This window comes from Poecile atricapillus, chromosome 1, assembly GCF_030490865.1.
Source record: "Poecile atricapillus isolate bPoeAtr1 chromosome 1, bPoeAtr1.hap1, whole genome shotgun sequence".
NCBI lineage: Eukaryota > Metazoa > Chordata > Aves > Passeriformes > Paridae > Poecile > Poecile atricapillus.
This window is the reverse complement of record NC_081249.1, coordinates 9,182,150-9,207,434: the sequence shown is the minus strand read 5'-3', so window position 1 is coordinate 9,207,434 and position 25,285 is coordinate 9,182,150. Positions and strand designations below refer to the sequence as shown.

Genomic DNA, 25,285 nt, shown 5'->3' with positions numbered 1-25,285 from the left:
AATACTGGATTAATGTCCAGATCCAACTGTCCTGGATTGAAAATTTGATGTGATGAGGTTAGAAATCTCCATCTGACATGCAACTACAAAGCTGACAAAGTCTGTATGAGCTCGCTCAGAACTGACCAGGAAAAGGCAATGACCAGCACTGCCCATGTTCCAGTGCTTCAAAGATTTTCAGAAATACTTGGTAAAAATAAACTTACAACCACCTATCAGAACCCAAAGTTAGAACAGCAGCAGGACTAATTTTTACACTATTTCCACCAACTTTAAAGACTCCTGCTAAATGTGGAAGCAAATATTCTACTCTGTGCCTCTACTCACAGATCATGCTGGTATGAGCTAACTAAAAGTACTTCTTCACCTTAAAAGCAGTAACCAACTCCAATAACATCTCATTTTATTGAATTTTTATGACCATATGAATGAGGTAATTTACATCCCAGCTACACCACCTACCATCAAGTTATTCAATCAGCGGAGGTAAAATGCTAATTAATTTGACTGTCTAGGTCTTGCACCTACTGTGACTCTCTCATTCTGTAGATCTAAAAATAGATTTTTAAGGAAACATTTCTTCATAATTTAAAAGACTGATAACATAATTACCACTGAGACAAAACACGTAGAGATAATTCTAATAGAAAGCTGAAATTGTCAGGAATTCTGCTGAGAAAAACTTTTTCTCCTGAATTTTCTAGGAGTAAAATTCCTCTGATTAAACACTTCTCTCCTAGATTCTAGACACTTGTCTTTTTTAAAATCCAACTTTTATTTTTGGCATATTTCTGCAGTATCAGGATCCAGACAGTGTTATAAATGAACAGAACTCCTTAAATGTTCACATTTTTTTGCCTAAAAACAGAATTATATAAAAATCAAAAGGAACAATCTCTATAAGAGTTTTCTCATTCTGTTCCTTACTATGACTCCTAAGATCAGATGAATTTTGAAAACAGCCTCACTGCTAGTTGTTGCTCCAAGAAAAGTTAACTTTTAAGCCCTTGAGGTTTGCTCACAGATTACTGTCTGACACAAAACAATAAATGCTGCATTATAAATATTGACTTCTACGTGTGACATGCCAGAGGCATCTGCAGTCTGTCCCACACATTCCCTCAGCAGTTACTCTACAAAAGTAATGCAAGCTCACTATGTCACAATGTTTATTAATAATATTAACATTTATTTATTTATTTATTTATTTATTGATGGTATCTGTTACTAGAACCTCTTAAAAAGCAAAAATTAGAGCAGTCTGAACCAGGTCCCACACTTGCATTTCCATGGGTCTGTGCAGTCTGACTACTTCTGCTGTCAATCAGAAAGAAGCCTCTCTGTCTGTACGGGGAGGACATTGAAGAAAGTGTTTATGAGGTAATCATGAATCCATGGATCATGGCATGAGAGTCTACAGCTCTTTAAATACTGATTTCTCCACATTTCTGTCTGGTGAGTTTTGACCACCTGTCAGATCACCTTGTGAGGGAAAGAATTGCTACTACAATCACCTGAAATAAACCTTTTTTTGGCATATCCAAATATTTGGACATGAGCCATTATTCCACCCTTTAACTTTACAGTAAAATACAGTAAAAGCTATCTCCTGAGGTTTCAACTTCAAAACCTGGGTAAGTATCGATGAAGTGCTTTTCAATTGTTATATTCATGCTGCAGTCACATTCTGCTGTGTGACAGAACAGATCACACAGAACAGATCTGCTGCATTCATTTTTCTAGACTGCCAAAACCAAGAAGATTTGAAGGCTGGAACCAGTAATGGGAATACCTTGCACCCACTCAGATCTGCGTGTAAACAGCAACACTGTGCCAGTGACCTTTCAAAAGCACCACAAAGGGCTCAGAAACAATGTGTGAGTGGTCTGGGAGCCTTTACAAACAGCAACACAAATTTCAACTCACAAGAACAAGTCTTGTGGAAGGAAGTGTGGGTGGGCAATGTTTCAGAGATACACTACCAACTTTGGAGTACTCATGTGCTTCTAAAGGACCTGAGAGAGAAGAAAAAAAAAAAAAAGACACATTTGGCAGAAAATAGACAAAACTATTGTCTCCACACTTATGTGGAAACCAAACTCAATCCCTTGAAGGCTTTGGTTTTATTAAAGCAGAAACTAATAATTCACTGTTCGAAACAGACCTTCCCCTCCGGCTTATCTCCTGCTGTACAGATCCTGCTTGGAGCTCACATATTAGATATTTCCTCTCAAGACAGAAAATACTACTTTTCAAGTATATGGATGGATTAAAAAAAAAAATCTCTTGACACAATGAACTGGTGATATACACTTTGAATTTTCTCCATGAAATAGACAGCTGCTAATGAGTAAATGCTCAAAGCAATAACTAACAGCCTTTTAGACACTTTACATCAAAATTTAAGAATCACTTTCTTTCTTGACCTCTACATTCAACCTGAATAAATTCATTAGAATATTTGCAAGGCAAAGTAACTATTGCAGTTCATTTTTCTAAACAATTTGAGATAATGGACCCAAATTTATCAGCCAAAGTTACATCTCTGTAATACTGTTATAAATTAGGAAATAAAAGTAAACACCAAAGTAAAATACAGTAACAAAAGTTTTAATTGTAAATTGTTACAATGTTTTCAATGGTTTAAGACACTAATAATTATCAACTGATGAAATTAAAAAATATGTTTTTTTCTCTGCACTTAGAACTAAAAATATGTTGCAATGTACAAACAACTCATAGTAACGGAAAATGCTATTTAATTAATGAATAATGAACATTAAATCAAGATTAATTTGACTTAAAATTTCCTGCTTTTGCAGATGGTTCCTTTGAACTGTCAAAATTCTTTGTAAATTATCCTTTCTAAATACCAGAGAAACATATAAATGATCACTGAGTTAATATTCGCTACCTCCTTCAATGTGAAATGAGTAGTGTTAATTTTTCTTTTCTCTCAAACATCTTTAGCTGGAATTTGTTCACTAGAAATATTTGCTGCAGGGAATCAATTTTATGGCTTTCAGGTTAGTCATTTTTATACAAATAGGTCTGCAGATTCAACTAAGGTCGTCCCTACGATCACTGAGACTTTAGCTTTTCTTTAGTCTTCTAAGATTTCAGTTAGAATTATTTTCATCGACCTTTACACCAGAAATTCAAATCGAGCAGGAAATTCATTTTTAGAAGGCTGGAGAAAAGTCTTCAGACAGTAACAGACACTGTACCCTCCTTCCTGCTGAGGGTGATGACTTAAGCAAGTGTCAGAGATTGTCACATTTACACAGTCATTCCTTATTCTGACTTAAATAGAAGAGGAATAATCTCGGTTACTTTTACAACAGGGCAAACTATCTAAAATAGGCAGGGCTCTAGCCTAAATAAAAGCAACCAGTGAAATTGTATAATTTAACCAAGTAATTCCTGACTTAATGACATTTTTCAAACTTCAACACAGCACCTGTTTTCAAATCAAATCCTTACTCAACTAGCTTTATGTACTTACTTGAAGTTCCTGATTCAGATGTTATGAGTATTTGTATGTGTGGATTAACTTGTTGCTCATTGTAATGATCTAATTTAATTATCACTGGCTGTTTCAGAAGCTGTGCATACTGCCTATAGAAATCCAGAAGAAAACAACAACTAGCTGCTTGAACCTCTGTTCTAGAGATGCAGAAAAAATTTGATAAAATATTATTTTATATTAATAAAAAATATTTGATATATTTGATATTATATAAATTTTATTTTAATTTTACTCCAGAATTTTTAATTAGTATTCTGATCATGGGAATACAGCAATACTATTTTGTAAAAGCAAGGATATTCATACATTTTGTGGAAGCAGTAGTACCCCTGCCAAAACAATCCTAAAGATAGAATTTTCTGTTATACAGATGAACAACCTTCATAGTAATTGAATGAATAATAAAGATCCCTTCTTCCTATTCCTTCATTTTACACAAGGAGAACAGAGATTTCTCACCAAGTCACAATAATCACTGAGGGGGAAAACAGTGCAGTAGCACCAGTTTTCTTGGCAGCTCTGAAAAATGGCAGGGCAGGTTTAAAGGTTGGACTTCTGCAGAAAAATTCACAGCAGGTCACTTTTAAAAGCCTCCAAACATAGTTGGAAAATTTAGACTTAACTACATCTTTTAGAGAAATTCTCAGTGTTCTCTTTCATGTTCCTCTCACTGTTATTTATTAAAAACAAAAACCATAAAAAAGAAAACGCAAACAGAAACATAAAAAAACCCCACACAACTCTAAAAGTCTACATACAACCATGTTCTGTCTTGAACCAAAAATCTAGCAGAAGTTCCTAGCATTGATAGAATGACAGGGAGCAGAGTTCAAACATTACATTTTCCTTTCAATAATGTTACTTTACTACATAGCTCAATCTGTACTCCAGGCCATCAGTGAGCAAATTTTTCTTAAAAAGAACTTTTTCCATGGACTTGTTGTGTTTAATGGTTGAGAAAAAAATCCCTCTCGTTTTGATTGCTGGGCTCCAGGGGAGCAACAGCAGTTATGGACTGAGGGAATTGGTAGTTTCAGTATTCAGGGCCATGCTGTTTCTCCACGTAAAAGTTATTTTTCATAGATATGACCACTTCTCCAGATGAAACATCCCCTCTAATTATTTGGTTTAGATCTAACCTCACATTTTTGTTCCATGGCAGTTAGTGACAGCTCAGATGTCATTTTGTGATCTACATTAGCTCCCTGCTCTTATATCAAAGAACTGATTATTCATCTATAGGGACAAGAGAAGGGGGTTGGCAGCTGCTAAATATTTGTCAAAAAAATCACTCACGTTTTTATGCTTCTAATAATTTTCCTTTCTATTTACATATATATATATTTAATGAGCTATACAAATATGCTCTGATCTGAATTATTTGCCAAACTGCTTTTAGTTAGAGTAATTAGTAATTACTACCTTCTCAGATTTGTTTTTCCTCCCACCAACCATGTTGCCATGGTTCTTTTACTTTTTATACTACCAATTGACATGAAAGCATATGATAGAAATTAAAAAATCTTAGGGCATGATTCATAACTTCATGTTACTCAATTTTTGAGAACATGATACAGTATCAGCCATATATAACAATATTCAGACTACACTTTTGCTTAGGATTTATGAAAAATTAATGTACCACAGCTATGAAAAGAGTGTGTCACTGTCTTCAACGGCCAAGTTACATAATTACAAAACATTCTTAATTCTAAGCTTTTTACTTTTAAATAAATAATGAAAAACTTAATAAGGGAGACACTGACACATAATTTAGATTCTAAATTGGTTCTGCTCTAACACTAGTGCTACTTGTAACAAGATCTCTGCATTATACCGGTGAACTGGCATAATGCAGTTACCACAAAAAATAATTCCTGCTAAACCATGCAGTGTTTTTTGACAGGGTGCTGTGATCTGTCCATATCAGCTGGCAGTGAGACACAGGAGACACAGAACAAAGCAGTGTGAGGACTTGGCCTCCACACCATGTAATTTCCATCAATGTTTTGCTTATGAGTGGTTCTGTTTCACTCCCATGAAGTTAAACATCCATCAGTGGTTGAAGAACATTAGATGAACACGTGGAAGGTATTCTCCAGTTAAATTACACCCAAAACAGATGGATTTCCTCCACTCCAGCACTGCTGTGTGGTATAGATGGAAGGAGCAGTAAGTGGGGGCAATCAGGAGAGACAGCCTAAAACCACACTATTTCTGTGTACTCAGAGTTAACACCAATGTATATTTTCTTGTGCGTTCTCTTCAAGTAATTAAACAGAAGCAGGAAAGGTGCTGGAAAGAGGAACGGCCTGGTGGAAATTAACACGTATTTTCTGAGATTTCTTACTGTTGTGCCTTTGTGTAAAACCTGTCTGTAAAATAGGTTTAAAACAGAATGCTATCTCTCATAGGTAGAATTCTAGGCTACCCTGAATAGAATCTCAGGGTTCTACTACTGCAGTCCCTGAAGTGTGATTCCCAGGTTCTAAAGATCTGCCAAGGCTTTTGAACTATTCATTGAGCCAATAAATCTACGAGAAGTACATCACAGCATTGGCAAGGCTGATACTTCTGATCTACAACTTACAAATCCACTAGAAGGCAGAATTATTTCTGTATGAGAAGAGTTTGAGGAGTATCACAGAATTATTTGGGTTGGATAGACCATAAAATATTATCTCATTCCAACAACCCTGCCATCAATCACACCTTCCACCAGACCAGGTTGCTTAAAACCCCATCCAGACTGGACTTGGACACTTCCAGGGATGGGGCAGCCACAACTGCTCTGGACAACCTGTGCCAGGGACACAGCACCCTCACAGTAAAGAATCTTTTCCTTACATCTCATCTAAACCTACTCTCTGTCAGTTTACAGTCATTACAGTAATTGACTAGCCACTACATGCCCTTGTCAAAAGTCCCTCTCCAGCTCTCCTGTATCTCCCTTTAGGTATTGAAATGTTGCTCGAGCCCCAACTCTCTCTGTCCTCACAAGGGAGGTGCTCCAGGCCTTGCACCATCTTCATGGCCTCCTGTGGACTCTCTCCAACACGTCCATATTCCTCCTATTTTGGGGATGCTGGGTGCAGCACTGCAGGTAGGGCCTCACCAGAGCAGAGGGGCAAAATCCTGCTGCCCACCCTGCTGCTGATGGAGCCCAGGACACGTTTGGCTTTGTGGGCCACAGCTGGGTCTCACGCATCAACGCCCCCAAGTCCTTCTCCTCAGAGCTGCTCTCAATCCAAGACCTGCCCAGCCCATATTTGTGTTTGGGATTGCCCTGAGCCAGGTGCAGGACCTTGCTCTTGGCCTTTTGAACTTGATGAGGTTTGTGCAGGCAATTCTTAGAATTTATAATGAATTTAAAAAGCTGTCAGCTACTAATGAAGAACAGTCTGATCTAACCTGTGCTATCTAGACGTCACTAATAGAATAAAATCCATAGAACTATTCAAATATATTTCAGGTTTTTTTTAAAGTAAAATACACATTTGAAAATACTCTTCTGCATCCTATACCACCCCCACTCTTAGAAGTTTCTTCTTTTGCTTTTGTGATTTATTAGACTGCCACAGGCTGGTCTAGACAAGACAAAATTAAATAAAAATATGCTAATACTTTCATAAGAGAAAAATTAATAAATTCCTGAGCAGACTGTGATCACAGAGCATACTTTCTCCCTTTTTCCCTGAACTACTTTTCAGCTGATCTCTTTTAATAGAGTTGATGATCTTTGTCAGGGTGAAACACAACCCAAAATTTGCATTGGTGGAAAGAAAGCCAAAGCTCACAAATCTCCAACATCACTCTCCCTTACATTATGCAGTTCAAAACAGAACAATTTTCTAAAATGATAGAATAGAAATGACACCTCACAAATCTGAAATTTCTTTATTGGAATTCATTCCAGGACTGTGCTATGAAACTATTTCTACATGTAGCACAATTGATGGGATATCTAATGACTGTGGGGAAATGCTCTCTACAGGCCAGCACTTCCAGCTGCCCAAACTGCTTCTCTAGGTGGACTGAAAGACAGAGGACACTGAAAAAAGGCAAATATTCTTAGAATTTAGATTGGTTTCTTTCATTATGACAGCTGACAATAAAGGAGTTTAAATCTGGGCAGTGACTGATGAAGCTGTAAGGCAAAGTTGGAGGTGTTCATTATAAGCAGCACTGGGCCTGACTGGGTTATTTCACTATTACCAACACTAGATAATATCCATTCTCTGAAATACAGGCTTATCCCTGACACACTTGTAAGGGTTCCCCTGTTTACAAAGCTTTAGCAATCCTTCACAGCTGGAATGCATCCTTAGAACCTTTCCAGGCTTCACTAATTATCTATTTTCTCTTAATATACACAGAACTTAGAAAAGTTGTAAATTTTCCCTGCAGCTGGATACTCTCCCTCTATTTCAGTAGGGTTATTCTTATTCTGCAATGGCTGAGCACTGGATTCTAGAGCATTCAGGGCTTGGATTAGAAAAAATATCCAGATCAGCAGGCTACAGGCTTTTAAAAATCATTCATTTTAAATGAAAATCAGAAAGCATGTACCAATCTGCCCAAGTTGGAAAAAAACCCAGCCAAACATGAAAACACCCAGCCTTCCCACCTTTAACCCAAAAAAACAAGCCACCATCACCAAACAAATCAAAACACCACAACAACAGAAACAAAACAAAAACACAAACCCCAAAAACCTGGAGAGGAAAATGAGAAATAAATCTATCTTCAAGAAGTTTAACTGAACACTGAAAAAACAGACTGTCATCCATTCCTTATCTGGAAATAGAAGCAGGTGAAATTATTATTAAAGAGTTAAAATCAATATTTCATTTTGCTATTTGCAAAGTAATGGCACCAAACATTTATCCAACACAGAAGATACGATGAGTACTAATGACCAGGGAGAAAAAGTAGAAAGTGAAACTGCTTTTTTGTCCCAAAACCTCTAAACATAACAATATTAAACACTACCACTGTTAAGAGCCAAGTTTGTGGCAATTTTTCCTTTTTTTCTATAATTTTCCTCATAGGAAAAAAAGAACACACACATAGAAAATGAGATTACATTATTTTTCTTATTCAAACACTGTATTGACCTTTAAAGCATTGTATCACACAAAATTATTTGTGGTGGGCATTCTATTGACCACATGGACCAAAAAAAATCTAATTAAATTTAGAGACATGAGTGCCTGAAATCGGGGGAAATATGGTGTGTGTAAAAATTAGGAGGAAAATATTGTATTTTAAATTAAAAGAGCTATTTCCTTTACTTCCTTTAATTTATGGGTCAGTTCTTAGGTCTTCACTGCAATCCATTTCAGAGAATCATAGGAGATGCTGTGTTGGAAGGGACCATGAGGAACATGGAGTTCAACTCCTGGCTCTGCACAGGACACCCCAAGAGTCACCCCATGTGCCTGAGAGCTCTGTCAGGTTGGTGCTGTGAGCACTGCCCTGGGGAGCCTGTTCAGTGCCCAACCACAAACCCACACTGTCCACTGAAGAGTGAGGACTACAACAGGATCTGACTAAATTTCCAGTTAGATAACTTCTTCTATTCACACAAGGGTATTTCTTTCACTGATATATAGTGATTAAAATAATTGAAATTAGAGTAGAGCTTAAAATTAAAGACTTTTTCAATATGGCTTATGGCTTTCAGTATTGACTTATTCTATATTTTTATTTCCATAAATACCTTAATCATAATCTGGTTAATAGCAAAGTACAAGCTTAAATGATTTCAGCTATAACAAGTCAAAAGAATTTTAACAAAACTTGGGCAGCATAAAACTGGGTTTGATTAATTTCACTAATCAATCTCCACTTTGAATTTTAGGTTGAGAGAAAAAATACATCCAAAAATTATATATAGCGAGATGGGTCTCAACAATAGAAATGCAAATTTAAAATATTTTAATAAAAGCTTGAGTTAAACCAAGCTGATGCTAAGTCTTTCAGATATATATCTGCAGAAACACTTTGATATTGAAATTTTTCACCTTAAGGATGTTAAGACATGGAAGTAACAAAGCAAACCAAGGGTAAACGTAACTGGAAAATCCTGTGTTGTTCCAGTTCAAGATCGCTGACCTAATCAGAATTAAGCATTATGCAAAAGATAGCTGAAAGCACATGCAATAATACTTAGCACAGAAAATTCTGAGCAAATTAAATGAGGATGGAAATACAATGCATGAGTTTGGGATGGTGGCAGTACAGACCTAACTCTGATATTTCTTTTTAGCTGATTTCACGCACTGAAAACAGAAAAGAGCAACTTTATTCTGACACCAAGCTGTGAGTTACAGACAACTCTATGGTGCTGCCAGGCAGAGCTTCTTGTTTCCTCAGAATTCTCCACACTCTTCAAGAGAGGAGCAGCATCAAGGGATAGCCAGTGCCTCAGGGTCAGAACCTGCCCAGAGTCAGAAACTCAGCCTGAATCCTCACACCCCTCACCTCCCCTTTCCATGCGGTGGGAGCTGCCACCCTGCCACAGGCATTGCATTTCAGACAGATGCCCATGTATGAGCTACAAAAGGCTGAGTCAACCTGAAGCATTTCCAAACCTCGAACACAAAACTGAAATCTGCAAGCAAATACACTCATCATCTATAACAGGACATGTGCCACGATGATCCCACACTGTCCACTATTAAATGTTAAATGTTGCTAATCCTCTTCGTTCCACAGGCCAGGAAGGAAGACTCTAAGGTCAAAAAGAGATCAATAGATTCATTAAATCTGACTCACTGATGTAGCAGATGTACCAGGTGTCTATGCTTTTAAAATATTTATCAGCTTTTGAAGCAATTTCAAGTTCTCACATTCACAAAACTCTGTCTACAATTTTCACTAGCAAGATCTTCAAGTATTTTATTGTTCTCATTACTGGGACATTCCACACAAGATTAAATAATTCTCAGATGTAAATTTTTGGCTGTTAACTCTTGATGCATGTTAGTCAGCAAACTGAGACATCATCACTAAATATTCTTTAGCAAATGGTCACATTTCTTCTCCATTTTTTCTTTGGCAATCTAAGTTGATAAAGCTCTTTAACATTCATAAGACAAGGCTTGCTTTTCCAGTCCCCCATGCTTCTAGGAGATTTCTTTGATTTTCTTCCAGTACTTCAAACTCATTTTTAACCTTCAAGAACCAGATGTGTGCACATTCTAATAACGGTACCACCAGCATTATTTGCTTTCTGTTCATGTCTGACCATTCTTCAGCAGTCAAGGACTGCACTGGTTCTCTTTCCTGGTGTCACACTAACAGGTCTACTGAGACATTAGCTAGGATAATCCCATTCCCTTACATTAGAGACAGAAAGCTCTCACACTCCAAAATTAAATGCTTGGCATATAACCAGTAAATTCAGTAATCACAATTCCATATTAGTAACTACATGTTATTATTTGTTAGTCGAAAAATGTTCATGTCATCTTCCAAATTCATCAATAAAAAATTACATTTTCCATAGAGATCTGAAGAAAAGGCATAGCTACTTCCTTACCTCCATCTTCTTTTAAAGGAATTATCCAAATTTTAAGGTAAATAATTTCAGTGCCCTGACCATAGCAGAAGTATTTTGTACTTTAATGTGGGTTTTTTTTCAAGTTTTCACATTGAATTTGATTAAAATTTATAGGAAGAGTTCAAAAGCACCTTGAGAATTGCTCATACAATAGGAGTCAATAGTGTACTTCAAATCTATCATTCTCTTTTGCCACTTCAGAGAATTTTCAGATCAGAAAATGACACAAGCTAATGCATGATCATGTGGGACAAAAACCTACACTACTCCTTTCAAGGTCTCAAATCATGAACTCTTTTAGTCCAGCTTTTACATTTCTCACTAGCACCAGACACCTCCCAGCATATTCATCCAACACCAAGACTTTGAAAACATCATTTTCTGTTCCTCTTCCCTACAGAAGTTCACAGTCAGGACACTGAACTTCAAGGAAAGAAGAGCAAATCTGAAGTCATACATGAGCAACGGTATTTAAATATTTTCAGAAGTGCTTACTGGTTTGGATTTTTTCCCCCCATTTGAACACATGTAAAATGAACTGAAGAGACTCTTCTTCTTTTCCAGCATCTGTGACTAGAAGAGGTACTCCCCTAGCACGTCCATCACATATTTTTAATTGCAAAAATGTTCCATACCAGCCATCTCTACTCATATAAGCTGTTACCTGTCATTAGAATGCATGCAGAAAGGAGGCTGTCTAGATGATAAAGCAAAAATCCATTTACAGAAGTTAGGGAAAATATTAGCGCTGAAAACAAACACCTTACAAATGATAATTCAAAGACAAACAAAATTACAAATCAGTGGGAAACAAAACCACTATTTATTAAGCAAACATACTAAAAAGTTATTTATCTTTACATGGTTAAGTGACTTAAACATACTTATTTAATATGATGCAATTGTTCTTCTAGTATGACTAACATAATTTTTTTGAGAATGACAGTATGTATTCATCTAGTAATACAAACATGATTAAATACATCCCAATGATTAAAGAAATTTAAATGACAATAATAATTTGGCATGCATGAAGAAGCAAAGTACCAGAAGAGCCATATTCCGTTGTGGCTAGATACAGATAAACAGGAGTTTTTTTATAATTCAGGCTTATTTAAGATCCAAAATTAAAAGCAGATGTCAGCAGAATAAAACTGTAATTTTTCCAACAGGATAAAGAAGATACTTTTATTCAAGCATTTATTTTAGTTCATATCACTGAGCTTAAATGAGATCTTAATAAGTATTGAATTTTTTTTACCCAAAAAATGATTGTGTGGTCACTTAATAAAATTGAATAATCCTCTGTGATAGCAGCCAGAACAACAGCAAAAATTGAATTTTTCTTCTAATGCAGTAGAACAAAATTTGACATTTAGAGTAATCTTACCAGAGCTTTGCAATCCACATCTATTGTCCTTTCTGCTGCTGCAGGTGTGCTGTAAATCTTCAAGGAGAACCACACTTTGCAGTTTGTAGAACTTCCTCCTGTTTGAAAAACCAAAATGCCTTACGAATTATCCTATGAGGTGATCAATCCTAGCAGCCTTCAAATCAATGAGAACTTTGAACTTCTAGCAGAAATGCCAGTCACTGTTCATACTGAGACAAAACAAATCATGAACTGATTTAATCACTGTCGACAAACTGTATTATCTAATCCCTTCTTGTCAGGATTCAAAATAGTAACAAAATCAATATATACACAAACTGAATGGAAATAGCACTTTGGCAAATTAGCTTCCTAGACTACCACATTGTTTCTGCTTTTTAAATATCACTGATTTGTAACTAAAACTTCATAGCAAACTGACAGTACTTTTATCATTTTATATCAGTAAATCCAAATTAGTTCTCCTAACACAATGGTTTTTGTACCTAGCATTTTTCTGGTTTTAGAATACAGTCATGAATGTTAATAAAATTATCTCATCAATCTCATTCAGGTAGATGAAACAAATTAAGCCTGAAATCTCTACCATAAGGCCTGATTTTCACAGCACAAATTATTTCACGTGGTAGGATATTTTCATGTATAAAGAATTGTTCAGCACCTTTTAATAATGCATACTCAAGAACTACTTGCACTATTCCTGTTTGTCAGTATATTGTATGAGATGAAAATAGCCTTAATCCTCCTACTCACACTTTCCTGAATTATACTCTAGAGAGCTCCATCAGCACTCCTGCTCTACCACAGAATTAGTCTTGGGAGCTCCTTCTGGTTTTCTCTTCTGCTGTGACCCCAGCTCATCTCAGAGTCATCATTTTCCTTCTTGCAGTTCCTTATTCCACATATATGACTTTACTTCCAAACACCATTTCCAATAAAACTGTTTCTGACAGGATTTATTTGCATTATTATCTTACAATTCTCACCAAAGACATTCTGTATTAACTCACCCATTTTCTTTGGGCTAATTTGATATGCATATAATTTACTGGATTTTAATACCAGAATTCCAGGCTTACACTGTCTGGAATAGTCTCAGTGGCTTACAATCTATAAAAATTATCATCACTGAGCTAAAGAGATCTTCTGAATGTCCATTAAAGGACTCTGGCATGTACAGGACCCTGAGTTTAATCAAATGCAAAAGTCATACATGTACAGGACCCTTAGTTTAATCAATTACAAAAGGTAAAAAAAAACAATATGCAGAACTTGTGCAAGAAGGGAGGACCACCTTACACCAAAACAGTTCCTTGAAAGCTGAAATGAAAGTTCTTAATTAAAGAACAAAAGAAAATCAAAGAGTACCCATAGCTTGGGACATCACGTTCTTCAAGAATGCAGTCAAACTGTAAGAAAAGCTCTGAAATTCAGGTAGGAAATAAAAGAGGAAAACATCAACAGTAAAGTTCCATTTACCAAGGATATGTGATTAAACTTCAGGGCAAAGGGATTTATTAAAGTACAGCAACTGATTCACAAGTGAATGTCTTAAGGAAGACATTTTCCTTCTGTTAAGGAAAACAGAAAAAAGCATGAGTTGCTATTTAAGCAGAAAATTAATAAGGCTGCCACCCTCTCCTCAAACCTCCAAGAACACCCATACCAAAAAACCTCCACCCTCAAGTGACAGCTGGCTAAGGATTTAAAAAAGGAGTAGCACAACCTTTTCAAACACATCTGAAGCTGGTAGCCTGACAAACTCAGAAGGGCTGATAGATGATCAGGGTGGAAAAGGAATGCTCAAGGAAGATAAGGCTGCAGCAGAAAATCTAAATTAATTCTTTGCAGTGGTGTTCATTTCAGTGGAGTTCAGGGACTTTCTAAACTCTAGAGCTTGTTTTGAGGGGAATGGTCAGAGAATCTCTTCCAAATTGAGGTTTCAGTGGAAACAGTTTCAGAACAGACTGATAAAAAAGTAACAGATCAGCCTTGCAAGAGAGTGCCTGCCCAAAAATTGTGGTTTAATGGAAGGTGTCCCTGTCCATGGCAGGGGGGTTGGTGCTAGACAACATTTAAGGTCCCTTCCAACCCAAATCACTCTGGGGTTCCTCTGCAAGTGAATTCAAAAGGACCTCATGTATTAAATTATGGTGGTGCAAACCAGCATGTGACCCCTTGCTTAAGTCAGCTTGGGATATGAAGAAATGAAAAGGCAGAGAATGTGTCAAATTTTTAGACAGGTCTCTTGCATAAATTCAGAAATTACAGACGTTTGTTTATATATTCCAAAGAAAATTATTAGCCATCACAATAAGGGAAGGAAGCCACAACACACAAAACAATTTGAATTCTTTGACATAATCAGCATGAGTAAGGGAAATGTGGTTTACAGAGTACTGTGTATTGTTACTTGTCGTTACAATATTAGGCCTTCCAGCAATTCATATATATTGCAACCAAGTTTTTTTTCTATATACAATTACAGCCCTCTTTTTTCTCTGACCACACATTTCTCCTCTGTATTCATAAATTTCCTGAATCACTTTCTGTTCTTCATAACTGCAGTAATATAAAACTTACAGTCTACTTCCCTTCTCTCTTCTTCCTTTAATATACAAATTCATTTATTTTGTTCAATTTACTTAAAAAATACCCTAATTTCTGATATTTCTTAAAAGCAAGGCTTTCAAGTCAAGTTGCTTTCTTTTGACTTCAAGTATTTGGAGCTATTTAAACTTTTTTTCTAGGTTAAAAATCCTTGATTTTTTTTTTTTCTACTTTTTATGCATTTGAATGTTTAGATTTATTTCTCTTTAAATTTTTATCAATTTTGAGAAATCAAATATTTTTTCTGGAGACCTTAAATAATCTACAGTACTTAGAGATTACCTTTCTGGGAAACAGCTATCATGTTTGGGAGGGAATACTTGTATATATTTTTCAACAATATTACATTTAGATATTTTCAATTACAGGATTATTTGCATAACACTTGGCATTTCCCTAAAAATTTTAAAAATCTTTCATAAAAACAGTTTTCTCAATGCATGGTATGAAACTGGCAATTCTCTGCTGAAAGAGCATATTTTTTATTTTTGCAGCTGAACCCTTGCCTGAAAGCTTCTGCAATTTCTGTTTAGTATTAAGCCTTGAAGTTGTTTAAACTTTGATGTTCTGTCAACTTTCACTCGGTGAAAACAAAGCTGAATTGCCTGCTGCCCACTTGCATTGTTAAAACCATAAAACTCAGGGCTTTATCCTCACTTAGCTGAAAACCTGATATCAAATAGTGACTTTAAAGGTGAGTCCCTGCTCATGTGTTTACCCATCTAGAATATTTGAACAGGCTACATCAAGGCCAATTTATTGCAAGTATCCTCATCCCCAAGTAGTTACAGACAAATTTTACTCCAAATTTCTTCTCTTCCTACAAGACAGAAGCTAGCTCTTACTCTGGAGAATACTCTGAAGTCTCTTCCAAAGCTATAAAGCTAAAGCTCCCCAGAAAAAATAAAGTACCTTAAACAGACCAAAATAACAGCAAATGCTTTTAGCATTTCCTTTGGTTCTATCTCAGCATTCAAACCCAAAAACCCACTTGCATGGCTGAAGATAGCTGTAGTATTAGAAATTCATTTTCTAATGTACAGAGCAGAAGGTCAGGAGTTCAGGGATTTCTTTTACACTTTTTTGTTAGAGTTTTTCAAACAATTTTACTTTACCAGAGAGTAGATGCTGGGAAAGGCTCAGCAATCAGGGGCAATGGAGATAATATGCTCAGGCTGAAACTCAGAGATGGCTTTTCTCTAGTCACAGAACAAGGTTATATTTGTCTGTTTCTGTTTTCTGCACACATTTCAGAAGCAGGCAGAAAAAAAAAATTAAAGTATGCACTCTTCCTTTTCTCTCTACTTTTCTAAACTTCCATTGACATTTTTAATGCATTTTAAGTCTTTTCTTAAGGCCTGAGCACCCACTTTGATGTCTTGTGAGATAAACTGCATTTGACTTTAAGCCTGGATCTCTTATCTCCTCACTCTGGGCCTTCGATGACAAATAAAAATGCTTAGCCTGCTTTATGCAACCATCAGGTCATGATCTTGTCAGATCTCATGAAATAAAACAAATTGTAGTCGGTACTTCAGATGGAAATCATCACTAGAAAGGAGTGAGCACAAATCTTCTGAACATAAAAATGCACCTGCTTCAATGTTTAACCTCCACCACCTTCTCTTTTAGCCTCTCCTTTGGTCAGTAGGCTTTCACCCTGACCAGTTGGGGTCAGGCATCCGTCACTAATGGTTAGTGCAAACCAGCATCTTCCATATATTAGCTGCTGCATATTCAGTTAGCACCACTGTAAAAGAGCTTCCTAATTTTAAGTTTTTAGAACTTCCCCTGATTATTTTGTGATTTTTGGCTTTACTGTGGAATCACTGGAAACATAGAAAGCTGTGTAGTTCCTGTTTCATGTAGTTACCCTGAGCTGGGGGAAAAATAAAAACAAAAAGAAGGCATATTTCTGTATCTGTTCCTTAATAGCAAGTCAATTTCTTCAACCAGTATTTATTTACAGTCATTACATTTGTGAACAGACAGTTCTGTATTTAAAACACAGGACTACTAAATCACAATTTGAATGAAAATCAAACTTCAACCTTCAACAAAAATTTCAGGTTAAAACCTCAAGCTTCTCTTCCAAGACTCATTCCAGCTTGCATGATACAACAAAATCATTGTATTTTCTTCCTGAGCTGAATATCCTTTTGTAATCAAATCAGTCTGGTGCCTTGTCCTACTTCTCTTCAGTCATGCAAATAAATTGTTTCTCCTTCCTGATCTCTTCATTTATTGTGCAATTTTTAAAAATGTTATAAAATCATTCTTAGAATACCAGTATTTTAAGCCATACACTTCTAATCTTACATTTTGCATTATGTTCTGAAGAGTTATCAGTTTTGAAATCCTCTTCCTTCTACTCACAAGATGCCCCTTTCTACTCACTTGGATGAGAATATCTTTTTACAGTATCAGCCACAAGCTGAAACTTCTGATCCCTCTATCCCCTTTCCTTAAATTTACTTTTCATCCTACATCTGCTACTCCAGCATTAAATGTGCTGTCAGTTATAAATAGAAAAGATCCTTCTCTCCTGATTGAGACAGAGCTGTCCATCGATCACCTGAATGACACATCACTGATGATGAAGGAAGATTTGTCTTGGTGTCCTGAAAATCATACAATTCTAGGGTCTTTGGGAGTGGGGTGTGTGTGGGTATGGACACAATGGGGAAACTTGAATTGTAATGCTAAATAATATTAATTTATTTTAAATACTTCATTCTAATTTTACTGACTTTTCATTTTGGCATCAGAAATATGGTAATTAAAATGAAAAATATTAATTTCAGTGATATTTTCAAATTTAATGTGAGTTCTTTCTGCAACATTTTTACCTAGTATTTGCAAAGTTAATATAGCAATAAAAATGAATAAAGCACATTCAATTCCAGTTTTAAATAAAACACTCTTAGACACAATGTTTAAGGATATGGGTTTACTTTGGAATAGCAGGCAGAGAAATAATACAGCATGATTTCTAGACTATTCAAAAAACTTCCTAGGCTCTAAGTTATAACATTCTCACTTAGTGAGCATCCTTAATGTTGTCATCATAGGAATACTGTTGTGCTTTACAGAATGTAAGACATAAATTAAAAATTACATATTGTCTAGTTTCCTACAATATATAAACACATAAAAGCTTACCATATGTAAAGAGGTCATGCAGGAAAAATCAAAATTTAAACCTTTTGATTTAGAATAAATGGTTTTCATATAAATTATATGAAACAGACTAGCTTTTAAATCCATGATTATTTACATTTTTTATTTTTCTAACTGGATTGGCCTTAACCATCTAAGAATTGCTATGGAAAGACCTGACATTTCTTTTGCAAAATTTTACTGACAATTTCAGTTTCCCTACAATGCTAAATTTAAAAAAAATATATATTTTTCAAAGAATTTTAGGGGATTGATTTGACACACCATAAACCTCTAAGTTCATTCCAGATACAAAACTAAGTACCCTAATCAGTCCTAAGACATGTAAACCATTTATAAAAAGTTTTTGTATACTTTTGACAGTGTCACTAGATAGACCTAAACAGTTCATATACTGAAAGAAAAACCTGCAATTTTTTCTGTATAGGTAGACCCATCACTCCACTGAAAAAACAGTTAAATCTTGTTTTAACTGGCTCTAGATACTTCACTTCTACTTTCCAAGTGTATAAAATCTGCACTTGATTTATGGGGTGAAGCTGTAAAACATAATTACACATTAAGGAAATGTTGCAACTCCTTACATTAAGAGCTCAAAATGATCCAAAAAGTCAGGCATTTGTGTTCATTTTTACTACATGAGGAATAACTTATCCTTGGAAAGGCAACACTTCTACACTTTCGTCTTCCAGGGAAGTTATTAGTTTAGGGGTTTCACCTTTAGGCTTCAGCTCATGGGTTTTCTCACCTAAGGGTTAATTTTTTCAATAGAAGTAATCAACGTGTACAGCTTTTAAAAACGCTTTTGCATAACATGGCAAGATAAATTTTGCTCTCAGCAGCCATTTTATGTATATGAACATATCTGAGAAACCCTAACCCTAACCACAAATGAATATTCATGTCATGTATTCCATATAACTCTACTTGAAAAAATACTTTAATATTCATCAGTCATTAATCTTGTTCTTAAAGGATATGATGCTATAATTCCCCAAGAGCAACTTCCATTAATTTAGAGTGTGCTTTACATTCTGTATCCAGCCTAAGTCATGTGGAGGGACAGTCCTTAAAGTGACTCTGAGGATTGAAGATTGCATTAGTTTGCACATGTAAATTGTAACTGATGCATGAAAGTGATGCCTTCAAAATGCTGCAGTTTAAAATTAAATTATGATGCTTTCATGTGTAAATATATACTTAATATTAAATTAATTCAGAATTTTCAAGTTAATATAGTATCCACAGGCAGGTTTGGTGAAGAAGGGTATTTTACAGAAGGAAAATCTGCAAGATGGATTAAGGTTCCTTTTCTTCAGAACTTGTCCTAAACTAGTTAAGGACTGTATCTCCAGAGCCTTTTCCACTTAGGAAAATTTGGAAATGGAAATTAGAATAATTTTTTTTAAATGCAAAATCAAAATCTTGGTTTGGCCCTTGGAATTAGCTGTGATTTGTACAACACAAAGCTCTGAAAAGTGTCACACTTTTTAAAAAGCAGATATCCAGAACCTCTCTTTTTTAAATTCTGGCTTCAAATCCATCTTTTCAAATTAACATCACCACCTTATGGTGGAAACTGAGATACCACTAGCCTGTGAAAGACATTCTTTTTCCCAAAACTTCTTCAAAACTCTAGGAGAAGAGAGAATTTTAACACTGAACAGCTTATTTCAAGCAAAAGGATGACTAATGCTGTAGGTATCTTCCATTTTTGAAGCTCAGTCTTCCATACTATTAATACCAGCACAGCAGGATGTTTTAACACCATTTTTCAGTAAGACACCTTTACTCCACAGACACTCCATCTCCCAGGTAACAACTTCAAAACAATCATCCAGCAGATCTGTTATGTCTATGGGATGTAGAAGATGAAAAATATCTCTTTACCTCAGAATATTCTTGATGTCCTTCATAAACTCTCAGTACCTTAATATAATGATGTCACAGCTCCCACTTCTACCTTGCAGTTGAGTCATGAAAATGTAAATATGGCCAATATGGTTATTCACCTTCTACAGGGGCTTTTTTTTCACTCTCCATTTCTCCTGCATTTATCCAGGGTATGTATCTGTCAGGACATTTAGCCCAGCCTGTCTACTGGAGACAGAAGATCTGCTGGTACACACTGAGACAGAAATCAGGATCTGATCTTATTAACATGTTAAACTCTTTTTGGTGAAATCATGGCATGGGAATAAACTCAGGGCACATGATAAGTATGTCATCCAAGCACTTGTGACGTTAGTTAATATAGATACAAAACAAGAGAAAAAAACCAACAAGAACACAGGTAATATATTTGGCATTAGAACCCATCTCCCCTCACCTTTTGGAGCTCTGCAGGCAGCATGACATATGTGAACACAAAGCATGCAAAGAGTATGAGAATCTCAAATGCTGAAAAGAAATCCAGCATATTTCAGCAACACAAGAGTCTAAACTTCACTGTTTTAGTGGTTTTGGAGGGAGTGGGGGGACATGGGGAAGGGGAAGGCAGGGAAGGGAATATTCTGCCTTAGTAGAAGTTTGAGGAATAAATTCTGGGGGAATGAATTCAAAGGATTGTCACAAACCTTACCAATGCAGGTCCAATATTTCTTACTGCGCCTTCCTAAAACCATAAAGGAACACACTGAGAGGAACCCCAGACTTTCATAATAAGCCACTGAAAAATCACTGAAGAGATGAGAGAGAAAAATCTACTACATAAGGAATCTTCCATGAATAGAACATATAAAATAAATCTGGTAAATAAATTTACCATTGAAAATTCAAATATGGTCAATTTGAATTGACCATTCAAGTGCAACAGTCTGTATGTTTGGGAGTGACTTGCACCCCACACATATTATGTCACAAGGGTTTCTCAGAACTCTCCTTTTATGGTGCTATTTTGTCTTTTATTGCCTGGCTCTAGTATTCTTAGTGATGATTAACACATCTCAAGTGTTTACCTCAAAATCAGACTGCCATCACAAGCAGAACTTCCTGGTAATTTATGGGAAGATGACACTTTTTCAGTTACTGCACTATGGTTTTAGAAGCTTGAATAGCAAGGAAGAAAAATTAGAACTTTTCACTCAGCATAAATTTGATATAACTGGAGATTATATAGTGAAGTGATTGTTTAGAATACTAACACTTTAAAAGTATGGTTTAACTTCTAATGGGAAGATAAATGATATTTGCTTTAAGACTCACAGTTATTTGGTTATTGTAATTACCTTATTTCAAAGACCTGGCAAAGAAAGAAGCTGAGGTTAAGTGGAGGATATAGATAAAATAATCTAGTCTAAGAGTTGAATAAGGAAATAATTCCAAAGGGCAAAGGGACAATAATTACTCAAGAAGTAAAAAAAAAAACCACAAAGTAGCTGAATGTTAGGCACCTATAAAAAGACACAAAACCACAGAAAAACTTGTACAACCAATAAGAATTTGAAGTTTAGAAAACAGCTATTGCTTATTAAGTAATTTTGGTTAATTTTCCTTAGAGAAGATTTTTGAGGAAAGACAATGCTGACAATTTTCACATGCACAAAAGGTTGCTACTAGGGGTGACCCCTCTGATGGAAAAAGTAACAAATGGTGCACTTTAAAGCATCACTGCAACTTTACAGTGGTGAGGGTGGAGAACTAGAACAGATTACCTAGGTCATGCAGTTTTTATTAGTAAATAACTTTGAAGAATATCCTAGAGGAATGGTTGTCAAAATCCACAAGGAAATAAGTTACTTCTACCAAGTTATACCTAACTAGCACACTCTCATATTCCACAAAATGTCTCAAAACATACTCATTCCTACCAGAATCTTTAGCTCACATAAATTGAATTGTGATATGTTGTTAACAAACACAGAGTCAGGACTGTGTTAAACAAATGACCTCAAACTATGTACTAACCCTCCCTGCCTCCTCTTATTTCATACAACTTTTAAAATTGCTTAAATTGAGAGTTTTTTTTCCCAAGGACTACTGTTTTTTCCCAAAGGACTAATGGTTTTTCTCCTTTTGCCATATCTACCTGTATTTCTACTGACACCATTTTGCTATCTTTGTCTACCTATGTCTTAACTTTGGAAAAAATCCAAACCTAACAGAAAAATCCAAAAGGAATCTTGTTTCTAGCTATCAACTTATAAGGTCTCAGATAAGAAACAGAAAAAATATTGCTCATTCCTATTATGGTGGCATATAAAGATAAGGGTGATCATGGTAAAAAGGATCTTTAAATTTCCCTGTAGGCTCTCTGGAAGGTTAGGGAAATCATCAGTAACATTGAAGGATGCTCACGAACCCAATATAAAGAACATAACAAGGAAAAAGAATGGGAAAGAGAACAGAAGGGAAAGATGCCTTATGTCAGAAAAGCCACCAGTACCAATTGCTTGAAACAAATTTTAAAAAGGATATGGTAAAATAACCTAGAACATTTTATTCTGTCTCTTGGCAGAAACAGCATTCTGGCCAGGTTTTACAGAGTGCTGCACATTTTAAATGTGTGTAAACTGTGACTTATGCGAGGAAATCACTTGCCAGGTGAACAGCTTGGGTAGCTGTGTCACACAAATATATTAACATGTCTGAAAAGGCAAAAGCCAGCTCAGAAGCCATGTACACACAGTCACAGCTGATATACCCTTGGCACAGCAGATTAAGTTACACTCAGATGATTTCCAGTCAAGAAATTCCTTAAAATGATACCAAAGTGTTTTCCTGTTCCACATTAGAATTAAAAAAAACAACATGTAGAACAGTTTATAAATGTATGCATTTAATAGTTATATTTCTTCAGAGAAAATATAATTGCCCAGAGTTTGAGATTTTTTTCATTTTTTTCTTTTTTTTTAATAGGTGATGCATAAAATAAACAAATTTTGCTGCATAAAATGTCTTCATAATTTAAAGTTTTTGACTTCTAAGAACTCTAAAATAGAACATTTGACACCAAAAGACTGTAGCCAGAAAAAATTAAATATGTAATTAATATGACTTTAGAACTGGCAAAAATCTTCTACTCTAACAAAACATACCAATGTGTAATTAATTTTTGTTTTCAACTTTTGTTTCAGTCGTACACAAGTTATTGAATGAAATATGATTGCACATTGGTGAAACACAGATTATATAAAGAGTATATTAGTTAAATACAATGACCTGTTAAAAGGCTAGCAGTCAAAAAATACAAAAAGACAGCAGAAAAGCAGCAGGTATTCAGTTGCAGAAGTCTGCTCATAAATATGGCACTTTGTTATTGCAAAGGCCTTTTAGTTTTAAATCTTAGCAGCAAAGAACTGTTTCAGGTCCTTAACAATCCTTCAGGTGTAAAATGCTGTTGAAATATACTTCATGTTCTTTATTGGGAAATTCTAAGCCTTATTTTATTATTGTCAATATAACATATTAAAAATAAGCTTACTGAAGACAAAGGTAACCCAATTTTTACTAGTGTTGTGTCACAAAAGCAAATAACTGCTCTTGTGAGTTGCAGCACATACAAGGAGCATAAGCCTTTCACTTGACAGTCAAATACTATTCAATCAACTGAATTGCAGAATTTCCCTTGCAACTTTAAAATCAATTGCACTATTTCTCTAAAAGTTTTATATCCCCAGCTTGCAATTCAGCACTTTCAAAAAAAAAAAAAAAATACCAAAAGGACCCAAGAAATGCTGAGTACAACATATCTTCATTTCTATTACAGAATGTAATTAGTATTCAAAGATTTTACTCCTTCTAGCTACCAGGAAACTAAATTGACAGCATTTCCTTGAATATACTTGAATTTTTAACTGAACCTTTAATTTGAGTTAAATTTGATTTTATTATATGAACCTACATGAGACTTCAGTTAGAAGCCAGCTCACTTCCAAACAGGGTTCACTTTTAAATTCTCTACCATACTCAGGCAGGCTCAGTGTATGCAGTATCCTCTTAAAAATATGCTAAACATTAAGGCTAAGAATGCCTATATCCTATGTGAAGACAGCCCAGTATTACAAAAATTATACTTGTGCACCCCAGTGAGTGATTCCTGGCAGCCATTATTAGAAAAAAAAATATACTTTATTTACAGATCAAAAATAGTTTTTTTTAAATACTGGAGGTCTGCTAAAAATATCAAATTAACCAAAAGCATTTCATCAACCCTAATCCAGTCTCACTGCAGTGTTTCATAGGAACACTTCTAGGCAAATGCAAAGGTATTAAAACAGACAAGTGTGTATTTTTCTTTTTCAGTATAACCCTTTTATTTTAAAATGAACCTTTCAAGTTCATTGGGATTTGGATAACTTTCCATTCTAAGTTCTGTGACAGAGTAGGCATTTCATCTTATTCTCCTAAGGAAAGGCAAAAAGGCAAGACAAAGCAGCATCACACACACAGAAAAGGCAACATCTTCCCTGATGGAGGTATTAAGGATTTCTGCTGAGAGCCCAGGCCATTTTAGGAAAATGACATTTATTTCTCTGTACATTCATAAAATACAGAATCACTTACATGAAATAGCACCCTGAGCACAGTGATGAAGTGGGCAGATTTTCATTAGATTTCAGAAAACATATTGTAGAGTTGTGTGAGCAATTTACATCTTCAATAATAAAAAGAAACTATGAAGCAAAATTCCATTAATCTTCAAATAGAAGATCTTTATGTTCATACAATTCCATGCTAATAAAACCAATCCTTCATTAATTTCATGGATATTGTCTGCCATATTTACAGTAGCTGAACTTTATAAGGTTGTTCTTACTAATTTCTCAATATATTCCTGGGCAAATAAGGTGTAGATAACCAATAAATCCAGGGGAGTTAGCGAAAGCAATCCTGCAATTCTTTCTAAAATTCAATAATAATTAATGTATACACCACATTATGAAATAAGAAACATTCTTCCTAAATGACACAAATTTACTTTAATATATTACCAGAAATACTAATCACGTTTCTACAATTAATTCTAAATTGAAAAAAAACTTCTTGCACACACATACACTCACTC

At 35.3% G+C, this 25,285-nt stretch overlaps 1 protein-coding gene across 1 annotated transcript in view; it reads right to left on the bottom strand.

Annotated features, from left to right (window-relative positions):
* The window catches only part of CFAP47 (cilia and flagella associated protein 47), a 262,195-nt gene that overhangs the window by 87,951 nt on the left and 148,959 nt on the right, over positions 1-25,285 (bottom strand). Inside the window, 1 exon segment of the mRNA XM_058829276.1 lies at positions 12,487-12,584. Coding sequence (XP_058685259.1) covers positions 12,487-12,584 — 98 coding nt within the window.